General features: G+C 41.0%; 1 protein-coding gene across 1 annotated transcript in view; it reads right to left on the reverse strand.

The window, feature by feature from the left end:
• Positions 1 to 19,883, reverse strand: part of RIPOR2 (RHO family interacting cell polarization regulator 2) — a 161,282-nt gene that overhangs the window by 30,092 nt on the left and 111,307 nt on the right. Inside the window, exons 9-15 of the mRNA XM_007949818.2 lie at positions 16,982 to 17,025; positions 15,669 to 15,794; positions 14,988 to 15,136; positions 12,824 to 12,953; positions 7,415 to 8,104; positions 3,168 to 3,349; positions 919 to 1,087 (exon numbers count right to left, since the gene is read on the reverse strand). Coding sequence (XP_007948009.2) covers positions 919 to 1,087; positions 3,168 to 3,349; positions 7,415 to 8,104; positions 12,824 to 12,953; positions 14,988 to 15,136; positions 15,669 to 15,794; positions 16,982 to 17,025 — 1,490 coding nt within the window. The remainder of the gene's footprint in view (positions 1 to 918; positions 1,088 to 3,167; positions 3,350 to 7,414; positions 8,105 to 12,823; positions 12,954 to 14,987; positions 15,137 to 15,668; positions 15,795 to 16,981; positions 17,026 to 19,883) is intronic.

The raw sequence follows: 19,883 nt of genomic DNA on the forward strand, positions 1-19,883 counted from the left end.
CAAGACTTGGAGAACATAAGCAACCAGGCAAAGAAGAAGTATTTAAGTAGATGCTTGGAGGGTAATTCTTTGTTCAAGGCAGCTGAAACATTTCTTGCAAGAAAAGATTTTCAAAATATTTGCTCCACTGTGGCAAAACCTTAAGTAGTAAACAACTTGAAATTAGAGGAAAAATAACCATTATAGGTTCCAGAATGATAGCTAACTGGTGATGATAATGGTCTATAGAAGTATGTATTTCCATAGCTAAAGAGAAGAGCTAGGAAACCTTATGTAGATTCATTTTATTGCTTTAGCTATCTAGTCAGCAGAAAACGAACTTGTGTGACACATTCATATTAACATATGTTTAGTAATACTGGCTTCTAAACACCTTTTATAAATGGCAGAAAACAAAAATATTACTACTCTTATTTACTACTAAATTATTTCAAAGAAAGAGCTAAGAATATTGCACCTGGTCCTTTTTTTCTCCCTAAAATTCAATTATTTTTTTCTTAGTACCTTTTAAGGTCTGGTGACCTAGGTTTCAAGATGGAAAACCTAGGGTTGAACAAGGTGGGAACACCCATCAGGTTTTGATTTGACTCAAATAACAGCAGGGCTGTTTTCTTACTCCTGAGTTCTCATTTCTTCTTGTTTGGTTTACTTGTTTGTTTTTTGGTTGTTGCTTTATCATATTATTTTTATTTATCTGCATTTTTCTTTTTAAAAAAGTTTTTGTTGTTGTTGAAAACATGCACAGTAAAACATACACACTCCAATAATTTCTATATGTATAATTCAGTGGCATGGATTAGGTTCTTCAAATTGTGTAACTATTCTCCTGAATTCTCATTTCACTGGCTAAACAAAAAAGGAAGCACATTTTTCTTGTACAGAGACAACAACAAAAACAAAAATTGTCACCAATCCTACCTGAACAAGTTGGGTGCAATACTGTAGGTGCCTAACAATAGTGATGTCAAGGCTTTCATTTCCTGTGGTCAGTGGGAGAGGGCTCCCTGCCACACTGGTCCCAACTCCTGTGTCTTCAGTCAGTGCTTCACTAAGATGCCCCCTGGCTTCTGGATGTGCTGACCTGTAACTGTTGAAGCAGGAAGGTGGGTGGAGCATTAGTTATTTCTTTCTGTGTAGAAACCACAGGTCAACTAAACATGGCTCCTATAGACCCCCAATGAGAACAGGGTCTACCTTCAAAAAGTGAGATACCTTTCAAAGGCTACTTTTCAATTCAGCTGCCAACTTACCTAATGTTAACAGACCACAGTAACAAATTGCTTCCTGCATTCTCTTCAAGCACAAGGAACAATTTGTAAAGGGTCTCACTAAGAAGTCTTTAAAAGGTGCCCTTGTTGCACTTTCCTGCTCTGTTGACAGGGTAATTTGCCAAATTTTCTGGGATTAAACTACCCCCTGTACTTGTGGTTTCCAATAGCAGTACTGTTAAGAAATAATCTGTCAAAGCCTTTCCCTGGCCTCAGATCAATTGCTACTTGACGAATAGGAAAAAGAAAAGCTGCCAAGGAAAGGGACATGATGTTCTACTCTGGACAAGAGTTAAAAGGGGATTTTGAATATTTCAAGGCCTTGCCTATAGTTCTGCCTTTCATACGTTGTTTAAACCTCACTGTTGCACTATCTAAAGCTCTATCATGGTAATGTGCTGGTTTTAAAAGGCACTTACATTAAAAAATATCTGGTGCATCTATTATTTAATTTTATTCTTTAAATGAATCTGTGTGCTAAGGAGAGAGATATTAATAGAATATTTCACACATGAGAGGGCTGACTAACAGGCATGTTATCCTGGTTCACACAGTCAGCGATAGGGCCCCTTCTGACTTCTAGTCTCACACTCCACAGTCTTCACAATTTAAAGAGCCTAGTAACTTTGATTTTTTTTTTTTTTTTTTTTTTTTTCTGATTCACAATTGCCTCTAAGAGGGAAATACTCAGCTTGTGTCCTGGCAGTCAACAAGTGTTTAAAAGTGTTTCATTTTGGAAAAAGACACCCTCAAGTAATAATAAAACTCAAAATCATTAAAACCTCCCACAAAGAGGTCTGTGAAGGTTGAATAGTGATAGTTTGTTGTAACTTGCAAACCTGTTTAGATCATGTTGTGCCAAAAGTAAAGATGGATAGTAAACTACCCCTTCCTTTGGGAAAGTTCATGTGCATTCTTTTGTAAAAATTGATGAGGGTGAGTATGTTCCATTAGAAGCTCTGGTAGCATAGTGCCTAAGGCACTTGACTGCTAACCAGAAGGCTGGCGGTTCAAACCCACCAGCACTCCTCGGAAGGAAGGTGGAGCAATCTACTTCTGTAGTGATACCACCTCGGAAACCCAAGGAGGGGTTGCAATGAGTTGGGTCTGACTTGACGGCACATAACAACAACAATGTTCCATTGTGCTTATTCTGTTCCACCCTAATTTACCATATAGACCCCAGGCTCTAGTTCTAAAAACATGATTTGTCTAGAAGAGGAAGCTTTATGGAGAAGGTGACAATATTTTACCTCTATCCTTCTCTCTACCACAGAGAAGGCCACATTGTTCACCTACGGGGCTGCTGATAAAAGTGGTACTCATCAGTTCTCAGTCATCTTTCTTCCATTCTAAGGGAAATATGAGCCATGGTACTTGAATCTGGCTTTGATATAGGCATTGTTGGGTCCAATCTACTGCAAAGACTCATAAGGCTCAAGGGAACCAAAAGACAGATAAAGAAGGGGAAAATACAAAGCACAACAATACAAATGCATCAGCAGTAAGATCCAAATCAAAGAGAACCAGGCCCACATATTTCACCAAGAGTCCTCCAGAAATATAGTCTATCTAGTTAATTTGGAATTAATTACATCGAGGCCAAGTTGCAGACACGGAACCATATAAGAAAACATGTACATATACTCACACATAGTCACAAAAAATTCCCTCCATTTGTAAGACGAACAAAACAATTTTCCCCCCATGAACCCAGAGAGGTGGACAATATTTAAAAGTCGTATTCAACAATAGAAAAAAACTGTAACCCAACTGGCTATGTGTATAAGGAATTTTATTTTTTGGAGATGTGTAATCACATTCCCTCTGATAGTAGCAAAGAACCACTATTTCATCTATAACAGGAGAAATGTAAGTAGATACTAATGGCAGACTTACCTATTTTTCTCAGTCTCAGTGTCTGAAAACACTGAGTCAGCACCTCCTCCAACATTACAAACCTCCTCACCGTCCTCCTCCTCATCAAAATCAGAGGTGTTCAGGAAATCAAAGCTTTCTAAAGCACTTTCAACTGTAAGACTTAAACTGGAAGACCTGCTGCGGCTTACTGGTGGCTTGCACTGCAAAGGCAGAAGGCACCAAGGAAAACATCAACACATTCGAAAGAAGAAACAGAACACACGAGATGCAAATGATTTCAATTCTTTTTTCAAGTTTTTATTATTTTTTTCTTGGTACTTTTTAATGCATGTAAAATCTTCATGTTAAATATATATATATATATATATATATATATATATATATGAGTTGCAACCATGGATAAAATGGACAAAATATCTGGGGTTTGTTCCAAAGTAATCCAGGAGGAAGTAAGCAGGTAGAAGAAGAGATGAAGTACAATTGGCTGTAAGTTGGTAATTGTGAAATCTGGTGGGTGGACACATTGGGATCCATTACACGATCCTCTATACTTCTGTTTGAAACTTTCTATAATCAAAGTTAAAACATGTCACAATCAGAAGGCCTTGAGAAACATAACTCCTTCCACCTAGTGCTCAACTCCAAATAAAATGCAACCAGCAAATTTTAAGAGCTACTGAGTCAATGGCAGATACTAATCAATATCTAATCCCAAGTAGCAATGTCTTCAGTGTCCTGAAATAGGAGCTAGCCATCTAAGGCACTTATGCTAAAGGAATAATGGAATAAATCCCAGAAACAAAAAAAAGCTGCTCAAATCCACTTAGCTCACGCTCCCTAAGTATGAATCCTTGAATCTGAATTTTATATTGACTGCATATATTTTTTTCCTTGAGAAATGAGGAAAAAAAAAAAAAATAGGAATGGCATGAGCTCTGCCTTTGAAGCAACAAGTTCTATCCCTTCCCTGACCAGGCCCTGGAATTACATGATCAAATCCATTTTATGGCCTAGAGAATTCTATGCTGCTGGTCACAAACAGAAACATTACAAACAGAATGAAGTTGTTTAGGGGCACCATAACAGAGAGAAGTACTTCCAAATATTCAAGAGAACGCTGTGGCAGATTAAACGGGACAAGTCCTGTAAGGAAGAAGAACTAAATGTCCTCCATCCAGTCAGGTGGCACTGCTTGCTGATTTCTTAACACAAGGTGGGAAGGGCCTTGCTGGGTTCTGTCTCTGACACTCAAGATGGCACAAAAGCACATGGGAAAACGTCTTTCGGTCTTTTAAAGCACAGTTGTTTCATTCACCCTCAGTGATCTCCGTCCAAGAGGCAGCATCATTTAGTTTCTGATTCTCAAGATGTTTAGCATCCTAGGAACGTGAAGGGGGAAAAAAAGAGAAAGCTTTGTCCAGCTGATGCTTTAATTCTGGCTGGATACAAAGCCACTTGCCCCAGACCTGAATTCTGATGATGTTTTAAAGCTCAGGGGAGAGAAGGAACCAGGCCAGACTCAATCAACTTCTAAAGGAAAAAACCAGTTGCTGTCAAGTCGATTGTGACTCTTGGCGACCCCATGAGTGACAGAAGAACTGTGCTCCATTGGGTTTTCAACGAATGATTTTTGGAAGTAAATCACCAGGTATTTTTCCAAGGCACCTTTGGGTAAACTCAAACCACCAGCCTTTCAGTTAGTAGCTGAGTGCTTAATCATTTGCACCACTCAGAGACTCCAACCCACTTTTAAACCCACTGCCACTGAGTCAATTCTGACTCATAGTGACCCTATAGTAGAGAACTGCTCCATAGGGTTTCCAAGGTTATAAATCTTTATGGAAGCAGACTGCCTTACCTTTCTCCTGCAGAGAGGCTGGTGGGTTTGAACTGTCAAATTTTAGATTAGCAGCCCAATTCTTTAACCATGACACCATCAGATCTCCTTAACCCTCTTTTAGGTTTGCCTGTATAGGGATGCTATGAGTTGGAATTGATTTGACAGCAATCGTTTTTTTTTTTTTTTTTTTTAATATTTTATTCTAAACTTGCTGTCTGCAAAACTTGTTCTTACATAGTATGGATGTATTTAAATATTAGTCACAGCAAAGAGGGTTTCCAGTTGAATTCAGTCACAGGATAGTTTTGGAGCAACAGCAGACTGAAAAAACACTCTGGAAAGGACAGATGAACAGATGGCTCACTCAGTGTTTCCTGGTGGATGGAGCCATTTATTAGCACCCTGTTGCTTGATGCTGCCAAGTCAAGTCTGACTGTAGCAACCCTGTATGACAGAGTAGAACTGCCCCACATGGTTTTCTAGCCTGCAATCTTTATGGAAGCAGACTGCCAGGTCTTTCTCCCACAGAGGCACAGGGTGGGTTCTAAAGGCCACCCTTTCAGTTACCAGCCAAGCACTTAACCATTTACACCATTAGGAATTCCCAGAAATAGGAGGGGTTTTTTTTGTTTTGTTTTTTGTTTTTTTATTTCCAGTGGCTTTCTTAAGGCATTTGTTTTAGGTGGGGACAGTTTGTATCTCAGCTCTTTGAAATGAAGACCTTTAAATTGCACAAGAAGTAAAGCCAGCCAACTGTGCAAAATAGACAAGAGCTTGTTGAGGTGAGAAAAGACATTTTCACTGGAGGACCAGACAGGCAGCCTCCATACATGAGCCCTGAGTGGATGCTTTTGAGTTCTGCTTTGTAGAAAGCATTCAGAGCACACTTCCCTGCTTCTCAGAGGTGGTGCCTACAGCTGAACTCATCTGTCATGAGCATTAGAGGATCTGGAGAGTCTAAGCAGGAATTATTATCTTCCTGAGCACTAGTCCCTTCCAAAGCTAGGCCTTAGCATGACTGAATAGTGAAGGATAAGACTGTCAGAAAAGTCTTGCATAGGTAGCTCTAGACACCATAGGGAAGGCCAATCTTAAAATAGTCATACAAAGGGATGCCACTGTTTTCTGTGGGTTCATTTTCAGCTTGCCACCATAATAAGCATGTTTTATAGAACAGATCCCCAAAGAATTCTCTTTCAAGAAAAGGATCCAATCTCTCCTCTAGAGAGCAATACAAATCAGATTGGCAAAGCAAAGAACACAAGATGTGACAATGGGATTTGAGATACAAACTCAAGTTTTGTCTTCTGTGGAGTGATTTTACAATTCAATTGAGTGCAGGTGGAGGCAGGTGCATTCTGATGGAGAATAATGATCTCCTAGGACCTGCAGAAACACCTCTCCTCACTCCCATCTTCCTACTTCTATCCTGAGCTGTTTTGACCACCAGGGATTGAAGTAGAAACTTTTGGTGGGGTCTGGGGTTCCCCAGCTTCTCAGCTGTAGCTGATGATGATGAATCTGAGCAGCTGACATGCTGATTTGGACCAAGTTCAGGAGATGGGAATGCTCCTGCAGGCAGTGTCCTGGGTAGAAGGGCACTCAAGGCTCTCGCATGGGGGCTGGCTAACTCTGACTCCAATCACGGATTGGGTTCCCTACTCCTTGATATTCCCAGAGAGGGACCCTGTCCAGGAACATCTCAGTAACATTACAACGATCAAAATTAAATAATTCTGGACTGAAGAAGTATAGACATTCTTTTTGTTGTTTGCTGTTGATTCTGACTCATAGCAACCCTATAGGACAGAGTAAAATGGCCCCATAGGGTTTCCAAGGCTGTTTATCTTTACAGAAGCAGAAAGCCTCATCTTTCTCCTGCACAGTAGCTGGTGGGTTCGAACTGCTGACCTTTCAGTTGGCAGCTGAGCACTTAACCACTGCATCACTGGGGCTCCTTAAACATTCTTTAGATTAATTAATTTAACTCCTAATTATTTTAGCTCAGTTGATATCCTATCAGGAAAATGAAAATTATTATGTGCAAAGGCTGGTGATTCAAACCTACCAGCCACTCCTCGGAAGGAAGATTGGGCAATCTACTTCTGTAGAGACACTACCTTGGAAACCCAAGGAGGGGTTGCTATGAGTGAAATTGACTCGGCAGTAAGTTTTTTTTTTTTTTTTTTTTTTAATTGACATTCAAAATAAATGGCATTTAAAATGACTTATCACCTAATGACCCTGTGATGGGACAGGATAAAAACAAAGATTTAAAAAAAAAAAAAAAAAAACTCACTGCCATCAAGTCGATTCTGACTCATAGCAACTCCCTTTGTGTTTCCGAGGCGGTAAATTTGGTTAGCAGTCAAATGCATTAGGCACTAGGCAACCAAAGCTCCAATTTCCCCAAAAAGGCACTTACTTTCAGAATATCATCCAGATGCATGACTTCTTGGCTCAGATTCTGAAACTCTTTATACTGTTCTTTATGTGGTTCTAATGCAAGGAAAAGCCCATTAAAGGCATCCTCTAAGCTTCCGTCTAGAAAGGATCTACAGCCTTCGGATTCCCCACTGACAGAACCTTCAAAGAGCAGCCTCTCTGTGACCACAGGCACCTCTGTAGAAGTCAGCCTCTTGACCAGCTGCTTCGTGATGTTGCCTTCAAATGTGTCCAGTTCCACAGGCTTGAGTTCAGAGGCCTCATCGGACTCTTGCAGAAGAGTATCTGCAACATCATTCTCAATGAACACACGGTCAGCCCCAGCGCCAGTGGACTGCTGGCAGGCCTCAGACGCAGCTGGGGTGGCTTTCGAATGCTGTGCATATTCCTTCATGTATGCCTTTGGCTCTTGGCCTTCTGCCGAGGAGCTTCTGGAAGATGCTGAGCTAGCGTCATCTGTGCCCTCATTCTGGGAGGACAGGCTACTGTGGTTCATCTCTGCAGGGGTGATGGTAATTTCTGGATTTGCTGGGCATGTCTTAGAGAGAGAGCCAGCTGAGTTGGAGGGCAGGGCACAGTCCCCATTGGGTAGGTCACTGAAGCTGAGGGATAGTGCCGTTTTCTCCTCAGCTGCTTTTCCATTCTCAAAGATGTCATCGGGTAGATTAGACTGTGGATAAAAGACACCTCATTATTATTTTAAATGCAAATGATGCATTTGGCATGGTCTATTTCCAGACAAAATGTTAGGCAATTAAAATGTTTTTAAAATCAGAACTTTCATCATATTGACAGGCTTGTTATTTGTTGATGTGGGGTGTATGTATGTGTGTTTGCGTGTGTGTGTGAAAGAGAGAAAAAAACAAGCCATTAAAAATCCTATTTCTACTATTGAATTCAGGTTCAAATTCATGGTAGTATTCTTTCAACTTGTGTACAGGTTTGACATTTTTTAAAGTAAAAGGTTGCTGAGGGTAAGGGGAAAATGCTTATTTCGTAAATGTTGTTGTTGTTGTTATGTGCTGTTGAGTTGGACCCAACTCGTAGCGACCCCTCCTTGGGTTTCTGAGGCAGTATCACTATGGAAATAGATTGCCCCATCTTCCTTCCAAGGAGTGGCTGGTGGGTTTGAACCACCAGCCTTCTGGTCAGCAGTCAAGTGCCTTAGGCACTAGGCTACCAGCTTAGGATTTCCTATTTGGCAGCCATAGTTAGGAATAACACTATTGAATTTTTTTTTTTTCCAGCATCTTTCTTAAACGACTTTTCAACCTCTATGCTATATCACGCCAAGGATGTGATGTGCCGGTACTGCTTAAGTTCTCACAAATTATTGTTTAAAAATTGTTACCCATGAATCCCAAGCCCTTGAAAATGTTTTATTAACTTAGTAAGTATGTCATAAATAATTAAAAGCCAGCAATACATTTGCATAGCTTCTAAAAAACAGAAGGAAAATACTAAAAAACAGAACATAGATTTCCCAGGAACGCAAATGCCAGGGCTCTCAGGGGGCAGGGAAACGGAGCCCTCTTTGACAGACCTAGGCTGTTCCACTTGCGCTTCATGAAGTAGAATTCTGGAGAGAGAGAGGCCAGAAATATCCAGGTAACCAAGATCATTCGCTTATGCAGGCATCACAACCATTTGTAAGTCGTCTTTCCTTACTATGTGGTCTGCGTATAGTGTTTAAGTGTCAAAATGTTGCTTGGTGTGAAACGTTTTCTAGTTATTTGAGATGAACCACTTCAAGACGAGTCATTTTTGTTGGATTCCTGATTAGATTTTTAAAGTCAACTAATACCTATTCCAATTATATATCAACCAACCAACCATCACAATCACAATGGTGCTGGGAATAAACCCAGCAATAAAAAGGTACAGCAAGTTAAATGGGGAGCACACAGAAAGGCAAGGGTCCTGTCCTCCTCCAGGCAGTTTCTTTGTCCCTGTCCCTGCTGGATCTGAGGCCATCAGATCTCACCATGTGCAGCTAGACTACACAAACTGTTTATTAAAGTGGTTACTTTAGATACAGGATGAGAAAAAGGACATGTCCCTGGGATTCCCGAGGAGGTTCTACAAATTCTGTTTCTTCACCTCTAAAACTGAGAATGTTTTGCTCTTTTTGTGATGATCAAGCTATGTGCCATGAAGTCCTGGAGGTGGTGGATGAAGGAGTTCCATGGACCCTCCTCAGGAACTACAAAGAAAGTTGGGTTCTAGACCTCCTCTCCTCCCCCTCCAGCTAAGAAAACTAGTTGCGGTGAAGTTGATTTCAACTCATGATGACCCCACTTTGTGTGTCAGAGTACAACTGTGCTCCATAGGGCTTTCAAAGGTCTGATTTTTTAGAAGTAGATAGCCAGGCCTTTCTTTCAAAGTGCCTGTAGATGGACTTGAACCACCAACCTTTCAGTCAGGAGTTGAATGCATTAACCATTTATAGCACCCAAGGACTCCCCAGCCAAGCAACTCTGTGTTTATCTCCTCTCTTCTCTATTATTAGCCTACATACGTACTTTTTATGCTTCTAGGAAATATAAAAGGTAGAGCTTTGGAGAGTGGGTTGTGGGGAAGCCTGGAGTCCTACCCCTTAGACCTCCTCTGTAAGGGTCCTTTAGGCATCTCACAGAACCCTCTTGTCCTCCAAGTGGTCCAGCCCAGCCACATCTGATCTTCTGTCTGTATATCTCTATGGCTCTGAGGAAGGCATAGGCTATGTCAGGAGGACTGGGAAGTCAAGATTGCTATTCAAATTCTGGAGTCTTCCTCAGCCGTGTCTCTTGAGTTGCACATTTCCCAAACCTGCACCCACTTAAGTGGCATATATTGAGTAAGAGAAATTGACATGGCCTGCCCAAGGGAACTTACTGTCTACCAAGGGGATGTGCCTATAAACAGACACACGACAGCACACTGCAATGCCTGTTATAACTGAGTATGAATAGAATGAGGGAAGAGCCCCAGCAAGGGGAGGCTATTGCCAGATAAATGGATGGTACTAGAACTCAGCCTTGGAGGATGGTGAGGGGTAGGGCAGGAGAAGGACAAAGGGCATTCTAGATAACAAGGGGATAGAATAGAGAGTGAGAGATGGGCCTGGAGATGTGGTCTGTGTCCAGATCAAAATTGCCACTCTGAGGGCCTTGGTGTTTTATCCAAAAGGCATTAGAAAGCCATTACATGTTCTCTAATCTTGCTCTTGTTTAAAGTATTCTATTTAAGCTTCTACCAATCCCCAGCCATCCCAGTCCTCATTTGTAGCAGATAAGTATGTTGTTGTTATGTGCCATCGAGTCAGATCCGACTCACAGAGACCCCTCCTTGGGTTTCCAAGGCTGTATCACTATGGAAGTAGTAGATTGCCCAATCTTCCTTCCAAGGAGTGGCTGGTGGGTTTGAACTTCCAACCTTCTGGTTAGCAGTCAAGTGCCTTAAGCACTATGCTACCAGAGCTCCTGGCAGATGAGTATGAATACATACATTATACTGATAGTAACAGACAAATTTATCAGATATACATTGTGTGTGTGTGTGTGTGTGTGTGTATATATATATATATATATGCATATATATACGCACATACATATGTCTATATCTCTATATATGTTTATGTTTTCATATATTTCTCCCCCCCATATATTTCTTCCCATTTTCTCCTTTGAAACTTTACTAGAGTTTAGCCTGGTCTTTCCTTTTTCATCTGTGTTTTTTCTCTTTTATAACTCAGTGAACAAGATGCAATTATTATTAATCAGAGAACTTTGAATTTTTCCCTCTCTGGACATTCATATAAAGATTACTTTTATATGTCTGTAAAAAGCAGAATATTACATATACATTAATGTATGTGTGTGTGTGTGTGTGTGTGCACAGATGGGTATGTGTGCAGATGGGTGTGTGTGTTCATATCCAAACATATTCTCACACTGTAACATATAACACATATAATGAAGGTTACCCATTACATTCCTGACTCTGAGTGAAAGGGTTATTTTTACTAAGGTACTAAATTAACATGCACTACAACAACTAAGTGGGTGCTCTGGTGGTATAGTGCCTAAGGCATTTGACTGCTAACCAGAAGGCTGGTGGTTCAAACCCATCAGCCACTCCTCAGAAGGAAGACTGGGTGATCTACTTCTGTAATGATACCGACTCAGAAACCCAGGAGAGGTCACTATGAGTCGAATCAACTTGATGGTAGTGAGTTTTACAACTAAAACCAACCAAACCAAACTCACTGTCATTGAGTCAGATCTGACCATACCAACCCCTCCCTGGGTTTCTGAAGCAGTATGTCTATGGAAGTAGATTGCCCAACCTTCCTTCCGAGGAGTGGCTGGTGAGTTTGAACCACCAGCCTTCTGGTTAGCAGTCAAATGCCTTAGGCACTACATCACCAGAGAGCCTCTTTAAATAAAAAGAGCACTAGTAAGCTTGGTTTAAATCCCTGTGAGTTCCTTAAATGCCAGATTTTGAACACCAAAATGGTCCCTACAGGTTGACACCAGTGGTCAGTGCATTTAACTTCTGAAAGATAATCTCCTTTGACCCTACCAGTCATTGTATTTTTTGAAAACAGAAATACTGTTACCATGGAAATCTTTGTCACAGTGAAGAAAAATCACAGCACAAAAGACAAGCAGCAAATCTTGCAGAGCTGCATGCATGGCTTCCCACCCAAGAATAGGACAGATATTCCCGTTCCCCAGACCCAAAGAACCAAATAGAGGAGAAGATAAAACAAGAGCCATGCCAAAGCATCCATGCCCCAAGCCCCCGAAGTCAAGCACTTCACACTCGTGCAGGCCCCACTCACATAAAACTCTAGCACGGCCGTGGGGTGCAGCCGGAGGGAGGGCAGGTCACCGAAAGAGCGGCTGCGTTGCAGCTTGGCAAAGAAAGTGTCTTGCAAGGCACTCAAGACAGACAGCCGCCTTGGCTTGTCTGGTGAAGGATGCAACCATTTCTTCAGAAGTCAAAGCAAGATGGGGAGTTAGTGGTAAGCATCAGATCACCATGTTTTGTTAGCTTTTATGCAAGCATTTTGGACTAAAACAGAAGTGTCTTATTTCTTTACATCAACTTCTTTAAAAGTCTGATATTAGAGGACGGTCAGAAAAGTCTACATGTCATTATCAAAGCAACAGGTGAAGGAGGGGAGGGGAGAGAACAGACAGGAAGTTCACTACCTGTATGTACACAGCTAGAGGTACCGTGGAATGTGGTTCCCTTAGGCACTATTGGAATCGGGTAATTGGTTAAGAATAATATTATTTAGAAATTATTGAGATGCCCTAATATCACTCACTGAGCATTTCCAATCCTGGAGCAAGCACCGGCTTGGGCTCACCATCAACCCCAGAAACAACAATGAACTTACAAAGAAGGAGTGATCTTTGAAGGTGGGTGTTTCCGGGGTGCCCTGGCTGTACATGGACATTCTCCGCTGGAGGGCAGCCGTCTTGTTCCCAGTGCCTGAGGATGGTGTCATGTCCTCCACATCAAATGGACTGTAAGACAATAAGTACCCATTTGTTAAAATCGCCTGTTATCACGAGACCACAGGCTAACTCATTACAGTAAAGTAATCTCAAACCAAGGGGAACTGAGCTGTTTCTTGTCCACTTGGTTTGTCAGAAGATAAAAGAAAGTAGAGCAGAAGACTCAGTCTAAACCAACCCATGGGACCGCAGATTACGATCCCAACTTTAAACACAATTTTTTGACCATCTGTACACCTAGATGCATCTGTTTCCTCATATATAACAGAAATATGAACATATTAATTCTTGCCCATGACAACATAATGTAGTGTGGGGAAAAAGTCTGTAAAAATTCTTCCAGCTCTAGAGACACTTTAGACACTCGAGAAAGAGACAGACACTTTATCAGTACAAGAGATTAACAGAATTCTTGTTTCATCCTAAAGAAAACATTCAAAAGTAAAATCTTATTTGTTTCAGAGTCTCTTGTGCAACTGAAACAAGAGTAACATACTGTTCACAGTGACACCACTTACTATCATGCCATCCAATTCACCCAGCAGGAGGAATAATCTTGCATTTGAGATGCCAGTGACACTAGATCATGTGGAGGGAGGGCTGGGCAAAGGGTGCTTTCACTATTTCAATGACAAGGCCACAAGGTCTGTGCTACTTCCATGCCTCTCTACATTGTAAAGGAGACCCTGGTTTGTTTTTTAAAATACAGTTGCTGTGGAGTTGACTCGACTCATGGTGACTCCATGTGTATCTGAGTAGAATTGTGCTTTGGGGGGTTTTCAGTGGCTGATTTTTCAGAAGTAGATCATCAGGCCTTTCTTCCAAGATGACTTTGGGTGAACTTGAACCTCCATCCCTTCGATTAATAGCCAAATGTGTTGCCCATTTTCACCACCCAGGGGCTCCCAGGGACACAGATTACCTGATAGTACATCAGGGGCATAATATTAAATGTTATGAGTAACTGGTGCTTAATAATTAATAAATGACCTTTTTTTAGGGGTTGACTTCAGAAAACTACTTTAAAAGTTCATTGCTTTGAAAAAAGGTATTGCTTATCCTTTGGTAATATTCTATCTCAGTAAATAGAGTTTGGAAGAAAAAGGGTTTCAGAACTTTTCTCATGTTGTGTGATGTTTATGAGATAAAGAGGGATAAACAGCAGACATTGTTTAGGGGATACTGAGCTTTTATTAAAAAAAAATAAAAAGAACCCAGTCCACTGCCATCAAGTTGATTCAGACTCATAGAGACCACTATTGGGTTTCCAAGGCTGTAACTCTTTATGGAAGTAGATTGCCTCATCTTCCCACAGAGCAGCTGGTAGATTTGAACCACTGATGTGGTTAGCATCCAAATACCTTACCCACTATGCCACTTCTGTTAAAGGTGATGGAAATATTGGGGAATAATTAAGAGTGATGGATGAACCACGTGATGGGCACAATTCATGCCACTGAATTGTACATGTAAAGATTGTTGAAATGACAAATGTTTCATTACCTATATATCTACCACACACAAACACAAATAAACAAATAATAAACCACCACAGTGACACAGTGAAACATCATTAATGTCACTAAATTCTACATGTAAACATGGTCAAACTGGCAAATATCTTGTTATATATATATATATTTCATCATGATAAAAATTTTAAAAACAAAAACCACCACAGAGAATCAGGATCTTAAGGGTAAAATATCTCATATTGGACAATTCTTTTTTTTAGTCTACTTGAGAGACATATTGATATATATATACAAAGAGGTAGAGAAGGAGGGAGGGAGGCAGAATAAAATACTTTGAAACAGGAAGTCCAGGAGGAGGGTAGAGAAGTAACAGTTTCTTCAACTGTATCATCATGAGCACCACCTGGAGAGCTTATTAACCAGCCCCTGACTCAGTGAGCATGGGATGGGGCCTGAGACCTGCAACAAGCTCCCAGGTGATACTGATGGTTCACGGACCACCCTTTGAATAGTAGTAGTAGCCAGTACTGGACATTTCTATGTAATGAAATTGGAAAGGGTAACTTACTACCAAGTGATTTCTAGGTTCAGTTTGATGGTGCCAAGGTCATTGATGTCAACAGCCACCACCTGAGGATGGGCTGCAAACAGCTCTTTGGTCTCACAGGTCACACTGCCCACCAGGATGTGAGTTGCTAGACCCTTGAGCTCTGTGACCTACAAGAGAGGGTAAGAGACCTTACATGACAGCAGAGGAGAAAAGTAGAATATCCTTTTCCATTTACTTATCTGGTTGAGTTGTTTCAGAATCATATCTGAAATCTGATTGACCAGTTGCTATTGAGTTGACTCCACTCATGGCAACCCCTTGTGAATAAGAGTAGAACTGTGCTCCATAAGGTTTTCAGCGGCAGATTTTTCAGAAGCAGACTGCCAGGCTTTTCTTCCGAGGTCCCTCTAGTTGGACGCAAACCTCTAACCTTTTAGTTAGCAGCTAAGCGTTTTTAACCCTTTGCACCATACAAGGACTCCCATATCTGAAATCAGAAGTGAGTATTTCCAAAGCTCATCTCACATTTATTTCTACCACTCTGATACCAGTGTGGCTGTCTTTGCAGTGCACTTGGAGTGCAGAGAGAAGTCTCTGGAATGGAGGGGCAGGAGGTAGACATTATAGATAAAAGTCCACACCATTAGATCATCCAGCTGTGGCATGAGGTAAGACAACAAGACAACGATGATACTCTACCTTAATGGATATTAACCCAACTATCAGGGGCAGGAAAACCATTTCTTCTCCATCCCAGCTCTGTTTGCCATTGACTTCTATTTTGCCTTTCAGTTTCCACCTCTGCCGGCCATACTTCATGAAAATCTGAGAAGACATTAAAGGGCGCTCATGTTCCACTGTCCCCATCTATCTTTCCAATCCAAACACCAAGATTAGAAAGGCAAGTAGATAAAGCAACTGCCATCCCCTCTTTTCTCTATCAGCTTCTCTCCACAACCATATTATCCATTCTGAACTTCCTGGGTTCCACAGAGTAGAGCAAACAATGAGGGGAAAGAGACTCTTAAAAGAGAATACATTCTGCTTTTTTTAAGACAGAGGAAGTGGAGGGTTTTCTTTAGTAAAAGATATTGCTCCGTGCTCTTCTGCTCATTCGTGTCAAATAGTTCTTTTCAGTTACTTCTACACCAGTAGAACAGCCATTGGGATTATTTCTCCACACTTCCCATCTCCTTTGGAGAAATGAGAAACCAGCAAAAACAGACTTAGTCGTCAGAAGAAAGAAGTAAGACATCCTTCTTCTGGATGAGGAAGATGGTGCTGGACAAGGACTTGGCAATCCACCATACTCTGGGGAGGGTGTGTACAGTCTCTCCGTGGGCAGAGAAGTGTAATGTTTAAGGGAAGATACTGTTCTTCTCCCCAAGAAGTATGACTATAGAGGGTTTTGGAGGAGATAGTTAGATGAAATTGTTATTTAAGTTCTCTTTGGAAGGGAGAACATGTACTCCATTCACTTTATGGAAAACATTTTCATAAAGAGAGATGCAGACATCATTACTCTTTAGTCATGATTCTTATGATCAGTCATGATCCAGGATTGGACCTTGGGTCAGGAGAAAGAAAAAAAAAAAAAAACCTGCCAGAAAGTGCAATAGGACAGTTGGCAAAATATGGCTATAGACCATATTATTACATGACATTAGGTAAAGTGCCGATGATAAATTTGCTGGTAATTAGAACTGTACAATGATTACATAAGGAAATGTTCTCCCATTCTCAGAAGAATTTAGAAGTAAAGGGTCATAAATGTTTGTACTTTTCTCTAAAATGGTTCAGTCAATCATAATAAATCAAAGCAAATGTGGCATAATGTTAACCATTAGTGGATCTAGATGAAAGAAGGTTTGGTACCAATCTCAAAATTTTCTTAGTGGCTTAAAATTTAAAAAAAAAAATAATTTAAATGGAGGCAAATTAAGAGGCAAAATGATAACTGGCCCTGCCTTTCAAGTCCTCAGTGCCAGCACCTAGATCCACACAGTACTTACTTCATATTGATCCCCAGGACAGAGACGAGCAAAGCCAGCCAGACCTATAACAAAGCAATTAGGACATGAGATGTGGACATGTATCTCCTCTTTAGAAGCCCACACAAACATATCTCAAAAATTCAAGTACCAAAAGGACAAATACTATGTGATCTAACATGACATAAGCAAATATCTAGAAACCGCAGATTATTAGTGTTTACGGGGGTAGAGGTTAGGGAGGGAGGATGAGAGAGGGTCTGTTTAGAGGGCATTGAGTTTATGTTGATGATGGTGGAATGATTCAGAAAAGGATAGTGATAATGGTCATACAACATAAAGAACATAATGAATATCACTGCATTATATACATGTAGAAATTGTTGAGTTGGTGAATGTTTTTTTTTGTGTGTGTAGATATTCTCACCACAGTCTTATGTGTGCAATCAAGGCACATACAACTCATAGCAACCTTATAGGCAGAATAAATGGTGCCGTAGTGCCTCAGGCATTTGACTGCTAACCAGAAGGCTAGCGGTTCAAACCCACCAGCCATTCCTCAGAAGGAAGGTTGGGCAATCTACTTCTGTAGCGATACAGCCTCGGATACCCAAGGACGGGTCGCTATGAGTTGGATCCGGCTCCATGGCAGTGGTTGCGTTTTTTCTTTTCCCCCTAGAGTTTGCTAGGCTATAATCTTTTTCAGAAGCAGATTACCAGGTATTTTCTCCTGCTGAGTGGCTGGTGGGTTCAAACCACTGACTTTTTGGTTAGCAGCTGAGAACTTCTGAACCACCAGGGCTCCTATTCACCACAATAAAAACAAAACAAAAACCACACACACACACATGAATCATTAATATGGAGACTAGAGATATAACCTTGGCTGATTTAAGGTCCAATCCAATTCTGGTCTCAGTGTATTAGTCCCAAAAAGATATATTCATTTGTTTACCCGACATATTCCCATGAAAATGAAATTGCTGTCTGGTTTTTCTTTCTGTCCCTAGATTTGTGACTCCTGCATGCACTCATTGCCCTTGTGTCTCCCAGCTCACAGAATCTGTTTCCCTTATTCTTTTTATCCATCACTCTGATGCCATCATCTATTGCGTTATAAGATCACTGAAGATAGATGTGATCTACACAAAACTAGTGACTAATAAACCAATCAACCAATACATGACAACAACCCTCACCCCAAAATGAAGATGGGGACTTTCATTCTGCACCATGCAGGAAGTCACTTCTAACTGGTGCTGCTCAATTTGAGACCCCATTGTGAAGCTGGTCAGGAGCCTTTGTGATGTAGTGGTTAATCTTGTGGTGCCCAGCTGCTAACTGAAAGGTTGGTGGTTCAAACCCAACAGCTTCTCCACAGCAGAAAAATGTGGCCGACTGCTTCTGTAAAGATTTATAGCCTTGAAAACCCTATGAGGGGGGCAGGTTTACTTTGTCCTACAGGGCCACCGTGAATTAAAATTAACATGATGTCAGTGGATATGTTATTCGGTGAAGTAGCAAAAGCAAATCTCATTAGAGTAAATGGCCATCATCATGTGACATCTCAGAAACTCTGGATATGATCAGTCTTTTTTTGTTTTCTATAAGTATTTATTGAGAATTCACTGTGTGTGAGGGTCTATGCTAGGTATTGGAACAGTAAGATTTTACAGATACCCAGCCAAACTAAACTCACTTCCATTGAGGCAATTCCAACTCAGATCAACCCATAGGATAGAGTAGAACTGCCCTATAGAGTTTCTTTACAGAAGCAGACTGCCTCATTTTTATCTGCTGAGCAGCTGGTGGATTTGAACTGCAAACCTTTTGGTTAGCAGCCCAATGCTTTAACCACATTGCTACCAGAGCTCCTCAGACATCCATGATGTTGTTGTTGTAGTTATGTGCTGTCGAGTTGGACCTGACTCATAGTGACCCCTCCTTGGGTTTCCGAGGCAGTATCACTACCAAAGTAGATTGCCCAACCTTCCTTTCAAGGAGTGGCTGGTGGGTTTGAAACGGCAGCCTTCTGGTTAGCAGTCAAGTGCCTTAGGCACTATGCTACCAGAGCTCCTTGATATAGAATAAAATATGGCTAAAGCCCACAGGATTGAAATAGACTAGGACCTGAGGCAGTAAGATGGAATTGAATGAGAGGCTGATTTCTGTTTTCAAAAGATAGTCCTGGGAACCTGCTTCCAAAAGCCTTAGAAACTCCATAGAGCACAGTTCTCTGCACACATGGGGTTGCCTTGGCTCAGAACCAACTCTAATGTAACCAACAACACCCTACTCTAGATGATTTATTTAATCCCAGTTTTAACCTTGAAAGAGTGATAACAATGTCTATTTCATAAAATTATTTGGAAGGTCAAGAGATGCCCATTGAATTTCCAAGCCTATAAATATCTATGGAAACAGACTGCCTCATCTTTCCCCACAGAGTGGCTGGTGGGTTCGAACCGCCAACCTTTTGGTTAGCAGCCAAATGCTTTAATTACTATGCCACAAGAGCTTCTTTCTGGTACACAGTAGATGCTTCTTAAGTGGTAATAGCTATGTATTCAGCAATGAGATGATACTACTAATTGAGCACACACTCTTTACTGTTTAGTTAAAAGAGGTAATCCTTATGAAAGACAGCAAATTGACACACATCATGGAAGGAAACAACAATGGGGAAACAAAAGGAGATTTCTGCCTTTTTCTGTATTTTGAATTTTTATGAGAATGTACTACTTCTATCTCATTGAACGTAAGAAACTTCTGTGGAGGAAGGGAGCATCTGAATTTCTCCAGAGTAAAATGATGGCATCAGGGGGGAGATACTTCTCAGGCAAAGGGAATGGCATGTATTCATTCAACAAATATTTCCAAAATGCCTACTGTGTGTCAAGTGTGAATAAAGGTGTGAGGAGGA

The sequence above is a fragment of the Orycteropus afer genome, unplaced genomic scaffold (assembly GCF_000298275.1).
Source record: "Orycteropus afer afer isolate SDZICR_OR568_19922 unplaced genomic scaffold, OryAfe1.0 scaffold00255, whole genome shotgun sequence".
Classification (NCBI taxonomy): Eukaryota; Metazoa; Chordata; class Mammalia; order Tubulidentata; family Orycteropodidae; genus Orycteropus; species Orycteropus afer.